Source organism: Sardina pilchardus, chromosome 24, assembly GCF_963854185.1.
Source record: "Sardina pilchardus chromosome 24, fSarPil1.1, whole genome shotgun sequence".
Classification (NCBI taxonomy): Eukaryota; Metazoa; Chordata; class Actinopteri; order Clupeiformes; family Clupeidae; genus Sardina; species Sardina pilchardus.
The window spans coordinates 24,760,857-24,768,356 of record NC_085017.1 but is presented as its reverse complement, the minus strand read 5'-3'; the positions used below and the strand labels follow the sequence as shown (position 1 = coordinate 24,768,356).

The window sequence follows — 7,500 nt, the reverse complement described above, 5'->3', positions numbered from 1 at the left end:
CATCCATTTTCTTAGTTGCCAGTATATTGGCTATGCAGTTGCGAGGAAACAATGAGCAATCTGTTACAGAAAGACAGAGGGAAAAATGTTACTTATTACAGAATGACAGAGAGAGAAATGGACAGATGATAGAGAGAGAAATGGATAGATGATAGAGTGAGAGATGGACAGATGAGAGAGAGAGAGAGATGGACAGATGTTAATGAGAGAGCATATAGTTCAGATAAGCAGAGGCCTTTGTAGTGGCTAGCCCAGTCTGATGAAGGAGCACCAGGCTTCACTGCACCATCAGCGATCCATCATGTAACACCGGGCCTTCCCATCAGGCACTGCGGTTAATGGAGCCCACCGGCCCCGCGTGCTTCCATACGTAAATCCACTCCATCCTTTGGGGGTCTTTCCATGACTGCGGTCAGAGGATTTATTGGGGTCGACTCAAGTGGACGAGACCAGGCACGGGGGAAATGACTTGAAGAGTTACTCAGTGTTATTTTAGTATGTCCGAATGATCACACAAGCTAGGCCGTGGTTTAAGGCCCTTTGGTTTGAGGTTGGAGGTCTCAGGCATTTGGTGTCTCATTTGATTAAATGTCCTCCTAGGGTAGCACGGCTTTTTTTTTTTTTTACAGTTGGCAGTAAAATGAACAACAAAAGTCCCACGCAACATCTGCAACTAATGGTAAAGCAGGCTGTCAAAGCTGGCCATCATGCCCAGTCTCACTGAAAGGGAAAACAAATGGACTTCTTGAAGAAGTTATCAAACTTTTCAGCAACTTCGCTGTTTATAGGGAAGCTCTTATTTTACGCTGACAAGCATTTATTTAAGGCATTGCCTTGAGGATTTTGGGTAGCAAAAGTAGCATATGGTAAAACTCGTGACATTTATACACCTTGAGTACATTACCAGGGATGCATGGGATCCTGCTGTTATCTTTCAAGGATCCGTTGAATCGCTTCATTGACAGTACCCGACTGTAGAAGTCATTCAGAAGAATCAGCCCCCTGTATGGGAGGTTATTTATCCAGCTATGTCCTACGGTGAGGATGTAGGCTGCAGGGAGTCCCATTCCGCGCCCTCTACATTTCAAAGGCCCGTCAGAGGTAAAGGCTCCTAATAGTCCAGATGCTCTTTACTGCATATAGGTCCGCCATTGAGTTTAATGTCCATTTCCCTGGATAATAAAGAAGGTAAAGGCTGGCACTGGCTTTTCATAGCATGGGTCGACACGCACACTGGATTCTCTTGCTGGACTATCGCCTTGGTCCACACACGAGTGTGTGATTTGGCAGCTGACTTGTCGACCCCGGCGGTCTCTGTACCTCGTGCCAGTCTTCCGTAGCTCCAGAGCCAAGTCCTGGTCATGTGATGGTCAGTAGTAACAAGCTGAGTTGTTGGCAGGCTATCCCAGACAGCCAGGTTTGCTGCAAAACAGAACGATCTGGCCTCTTTGTCTGCACTTTGAAGTAGACATACCTTTAAAACTAGACCATGGCTTTAAAAACAAGTCAGAGTCTAAATTCAATTTTCCATTATGGTGTGCAATGTCATATATGTGGAATGACTTTACTCAACTTCCAGTTGAGTAGCCATGGCTTGAATGAGACCTAATATGAAGTTTGTATTGATTGCAAAGCAGCCAGCGGAGAATTTATCGATACGATTCACAGAGGCATGGAGTTGTTGTGCTGTTGGGGGGGGAGGGGGGGGGGGGGGGGATAAGGTCACCTGCGTGCGGTAACAGACAGCATCAGCTCAGCTGTTCCTGTTCCTGGCATGCTCCGCTCTCTCCACAGTCTCACGCCACAGCGCTGACGCCACCCTGCAGGCTATTAGGTTTCAAACAATAAGCTCCGCTAAATGAAGACAATCTCCTACGCTAACGCGGTCCTGACACAGGGTGTCAGAAATGTTGATTATTTGAATAGCTGACCTTTACCCCGTCATGTCTGACGAGGTTCGCTTTTGTGTGCCCTTTTCGAGCTGTCCGTCAAAAACCCGTGCCGTATGGGGGACGGTTTACATGAAAGCTGGAGAGTGACTCCTCTGGGTCGAATCGTCAATTGTGTTCTTTATAACTCTCAGCTCTCAGAACTCTGAATTTCTTGTAGCTTTTGTTTTTTCACCCAATTAAGCTGCCCATGTGAATAAAGAGCACTTGAGCAGGCTTTGGAAGGAAAAAAAATATATCTAAAACAGACGTAAATCAAACCACATGGTATGACTTCGCTGCTCACCGTGAGAATCTGGCACTGAGTCCCCTCAAGGACTCCGAATTAGAACACATAATTGAACGTGGGTGTAATATCCTTGTTAGCCCCCTCAGGAGATACCACATCACCACAGCAGTTTACGTTTTTTAGTGGCAGTGAGGGGTCGATTTCTGGCATCCGTGAAGGTTCGATGATGGCCTACAGACTGTGTGTGCTTTGCCGTGACAGAGAAGGTGGTTCAGCTAATATCCTGCTCTTCATGTCTCTGTTTGCCCTTAATAAACCCCCCCCTCCCTCCGTTGTTTTTTCCTCCGCAGCTCAGGAGAGCGACTTTGAAGAATATGACACCACACCAGACTACGACGACGACTTTAATACCACCATTGAGTACAGCTTTTTCAGTAAGTTTTTCCAAATGCTTAATCCACAGGACCCTTCTCCAGTGCTCTGAAGGCTTTGTGGCTTTTACACCATGCGATTCCAGGCCACGTATGCACATGTTTTTAAGTGGAAACCGAGCTCTGCAGCAGCTGAGTTGATGTAGATTCCTTACGCCTCATGAGAGTTGTACTATTTCTGTGACATGAACACGGTTCTGCATGGTGGAAATATTCTTTTGTGTCTGAACGTTAAAGTGTTTTAACTCAGCACTCACGGCTGTGAGAGGGAGCACAACGTGTGACTGTTTGCTTCACCACAAAATATCGACTGAAATTCCTCATCACTTTAGCTGTCATTTGAGTCCTTGAGCAGAGCTAGAGAATGTTTCTTTTGTATAGTTCTGTTGGGTTATATCGCTCGTCTGATTTCATGGCGCTCTCTCCTCCAATCAGGCAACTCGAGCGCTGATGAGCTGGACAAGTTCCTCCAGGAAGTCGGGGACACGGGAGATGTGGAGCGAAACACAGAGGTCACCCCGACACAGGAAGTGACCGAGGGAGAGGAGGAGGTAACCGTGGAAATGGAGGAGGAGGAGGAGGAGGAGGAGGAAACCGTGGAAATGACCATCACCATACCCCCAACCTTAGCTCGCGTCCCCGTGAAAGATGAGGTAAGCTGTGTTTCAGCCAACACCCATCTGGCCAAACTCCTGCTCTTAGTTTCAGTACTTTAGCTTGACATATGACAGATGATTATTAAATACGACTCAGCTTAAACTAAAATAGTTTGAGGATGTTTGCTTTTTCCATATGTGCCGTTTGCATTGGGGTCATTCCGTGTCAAATCACCCAGTGCCGGAAAGTGACCCTCTCCGAAAAAATCTGAAATAAATCACAGGTGTTTGTAGACTAGACCTATGCACAAATCTGAAATAGTATACCTGGATCACTAATGGTTTAAAATCTACAGCCCTTTGAAGCTTCAAGTCATTTTAAGCATTGTGGTGAACAGTCCTTTTTGGTCAACTTGCAACGTTATTGGTTCTTTTGGTATTTCACACACATCAGTGAAACTATGTGAATGGAAGCACATTTTCCTGTTGAATTAAGAAATCTAATCAGATGAGACGTGTCTTGTGTAATTTCCCCTCTGCAAAGCTCTGAAAATGGCTATAAATTCATTATGTGAAAAGACATCATCACTTTTGAAGGCTTCTCATTCGAAAGGTATGTGCCACAAATTTCATCAGGTTTTTTCCCACTCATATATGGACTATAAGGTCATGTCCATGCATCAACTTTGGTTGTAATCGTTGTCATATTGTCAGAGCATTTTGTTTTAATTGGGCTTGATTTTCAAAAAGCCCATTTTCGTCCTATCATTTCACCATGTGGACAGTTAACAGGATTTTTTTTAATTTTACCATATCACATTCTGTATGTGAGGATCATCTGTCCAAAATTTGGGCTTGTTGCTGAGTTTCTTTATTGGAGATATGATTTTTGGAAAATATTCTCTACAAATCCACTGAACTTGCATTGGATCTGCAGTAATACTTCGCACCACATGGGATGCTCTTTTAATACAATGGAAGTCAATGGAAGAGTAAGAGATTCACTTGTTTGCTGCACATATCCAATCTAAACACACATTTTATGGTTCATAGTTGAATTGCTCCAAGTAATGATTGCAACATGCTACATACTACTCATAAATAAATCTTATTTAGCTAAATAAACTGATCAAGCTAAATATACACACATAAGACTGACTGATCATACATGCAGCAAGAGGATTTAGCTTGCCATCTTTGTAACAGTGTTCTACACCACCATAGAAGTTGGAAAATGAAAGTCATGAACATATTCAAGAAAAAAGGGGTTTCAAGAATTCAGTGCATTATCAGATGCAGAAAAAGCGTCAGATGCAGTTTAGAGCAGATATTTCACTTGATGAAGATGACCATGCATGTTTCCATCACAGAAAAGTTTTAATCAAAAGGTATGAGGGCTCAAAGCACTATTGCCTGGATCCAAGACGCATTCATGAAAAGGAGATAACTCATCAAGTATCTTGTATGTATGATGACCAGTCAGTCTTATGTGTGTATAATTTGCTTGATCCGCTTATTTTCTCTAAATAACATTTATTTATGAGTAGTATGTTGTTCATGTTGCAATAATTACTTGGAGAAATTCAACTATGAACCATAAAATGTGTGTTTAGATTGGATATGTGCAGCAAACAAGTGAATCTCTTACTCTTCCATTGACTTCCATTGTATTAAAAGAGCACCCCATGTGGTGCAAAGTAGTACTGCAGATCCAATGCAAGTTCAGTGGATTTATAGAGAATATTTTCCAAAAATCATATCTCCAATAAAGAAACTCAGCAACAAGCCCACATTTTGGACAGATGATCCTCACATACAGAATGTGATATGGTAAAATTTAAAAAAAATCCTGTTAACTGTCCACATGGTGAAATGATAGGACGAAAATGGGCTTTTTGAAAATCAAGCCCAATTAAAACAAAATGCTCTGACAATATGACAACGATTACAACCAAAGTTGATGCATGGACATGACCTTATAGTCCATATATGAGTGGGAAAAAAACCTGATGAAATTTGTGGCACATACCTTTCGAATGAGAAGCCTTCAAAAGTGATGATGTCTTTTCACATAATGAATTTATAGCCATTTTCAGAGCTTTGCAGAGGGGAAATTACACAAGACACGTCTCATCTGATTAGATTTCTTAATTCAACAGGAAAATGTGCTTCCATTCACATAGTTTCACTGATGTGTGTGAAATACCAAAAGAACCAATAACGTTGCAAGTTGACCAAAAAGGACTGTTCACCACAATGCTTAAAATGACTTGAAGCTTCAAAGGGCTGCAGTTTTTAAACCATTAGTGATCCAGACATACTATTTAAGATTTGTGCATAGGTCTAGGCTACAAACACCTGTGATTTATTTCAGATTTTTTTGGAGAGGGTCACTTTCCAAATTGGCTGAAATTGGGTGATTTGACACGGAATGACCCATTGGGATGAAAGCCACAATAATGTGTGGAAAACCACATCAGGACTTTTTACCCAAATGCACAGAAACCAGAACAGAAATGACGAAAGGGCTCTTAATCACTCCTCTTGTCAAAGTCACTGTGACCTCTGTAAGTGATGCTTCCTTGATGGTTGTGGAGTAGGAGTGAACTGGGGGAGTGGTGTGGGATTCCTGACAGCCTGAAGAATGCACAGTGAGCCCTAATATGAATCATTTCAATGCCCCATCCATCAAAGCCTATTACAGAGAGACCCTCTAACAAGAGACAGCCTTATTAGGAGTGTCTCTCTCAGGAGAAAACGTATGTGAGACAGATGACTTATTCACACCCTTCTGGCAAGTTTTCTCATTAAAAGGAGGTAGCGTGAGTGCTATCCAGGTACATCTGGACTCCTTCAAATACAGTATGTTACACTCCCCTAGTCCACAGCCCTGAGGGAGCTTTATGCATTGTGTGTAAATCAAAGAGAATTGCTTGGTTAGTGTAATTTACGTGCGCAATGAGACCTACTCCTTAAACAAGATGGAGCAAATGGAGTCTAAATGAGCCAGGGAAAAGGGCCCTCACCGCAGACCGAGCCTCTTCTGCTTGTTGATTGTTGATATGGTTCCCACAAGGGGCCTTTGTCTCACTCTCGGCCGAGCGCTGAATGAAGACACGAGGCCTTTGAGTGGGCTGCGGATGTAAGCAGGTGGGTCCTGTTGCAGCTATGCTACAGATCCCAGTGAAAGCACCCCATCTGCTTCACATCTCAGCGTGGAGCGAGGAAAGCTAAACAAACAGCGCTGGCTCCAGCCAAAGCTTTCACAGCGAGGAGACGGAGGGGGGTCATTAAGGATGCAGACCCTGTGCTCTGGTATCTTGAGTGTGTGTGTGTGTGTGTGTCTCTCTCTCTCTCTCTCTCTCTCTCTCTCTCTGTCTCTGTGTCTGTGTGTGTGTGTGTGTGTGTGTGTGTGTCGTGTGTGTGTGTGTGTGTGTGTGTGTGTGTGTGTCTTTATGTGTATGTGTCTTTGTATGTGTTTGCTTGCTGTTTTGTTTGTGTGTGCTTGTACAAACAGGGTATTAACATACCTCAGCACTCTGATTTACAATTGTTTTCTTTTGTTTCAATTGTTTTGTTTGTGTCTTATATTGCATAAGCGTGTATGTATGTGTGTGTGTGTGTGTGTGTGTGTGTGTGTGTGTGCACGCATCCGTGTTTGTGCGTGTGTGTGTGTGCGTGTGTGTGTGTGTGTGTGTGTGTATGCGTGTGTGTGTGTGTCCTGTGTGAGTGCGCTGCGTGCGTAGGTGCATAGTTATCAGAAGAGGCCGTGTGTGTGTCACACAGTGCCCATGTAAACACTGGAGGGAGTATCTCTCCAGAGTAAACCACAGCACTCCACCTCCCGCTCCGTCAACCCAAACAAACCGCCGCTCCCCTCCCGCCTTCTCATGCTAGCCCTGTCTCACTGGTGTCTCTGTACCAGTGCATGATGGTAGGAGGCAGGAGGTCCTGTGTGTGTGTGCGACAGCTGCAGCAGCTCCACTGAAAGGGCAATAATCACTTTGTGGGCGCTCAGAGAACTTAAGATGTGTGTAAACAGTCACGGTTCACTAACAATGAGGTCGTTTTTTTCCCTCTTTGTTGGTTTGAACCACATACTTCCTTTGAAAGACACGTTCTGAGGGAATTTCTTTGCACATGCATGTGGGCGCATGTACGCACACGCACACACTAGACACACACACACACACACACACACACACACACACACACACACACACACACACACACACTACACACACACGCAATGTCATAAATATGTACAAACACATGCTTCCTTACAGTACAATACT

At 43.8% G+C, this 7,500-nt stretch overlaps 1 protein-coding gene across 1 annotated transcript in view; it reads left to right on the top strand.

Moving 5' to 3' along the window:
- si:ch211-191i18.2 (uncharacterized protein LOC564095 homolog) overlaps window positions 1-7,500 on the top strand; it is a 13,963-nt gene that overhangs the window by 5,151 nt on the left and 1,312 nt on the right. The window contains exons 2-3 of the mRNA XM_062528974.1: window positions 2,529-2,612; window positions 3,045-3,262. Of these exons, the coding sequence (XP_062384958.1) occupies window positions 2,529-2,612; window positions 3,045-3,262 (302 nt within the window). The remainder of the gene's footprint in view (window positions 1-2,528; window positions 2,613-3,044; window positions 3,263-7,500) is intronic.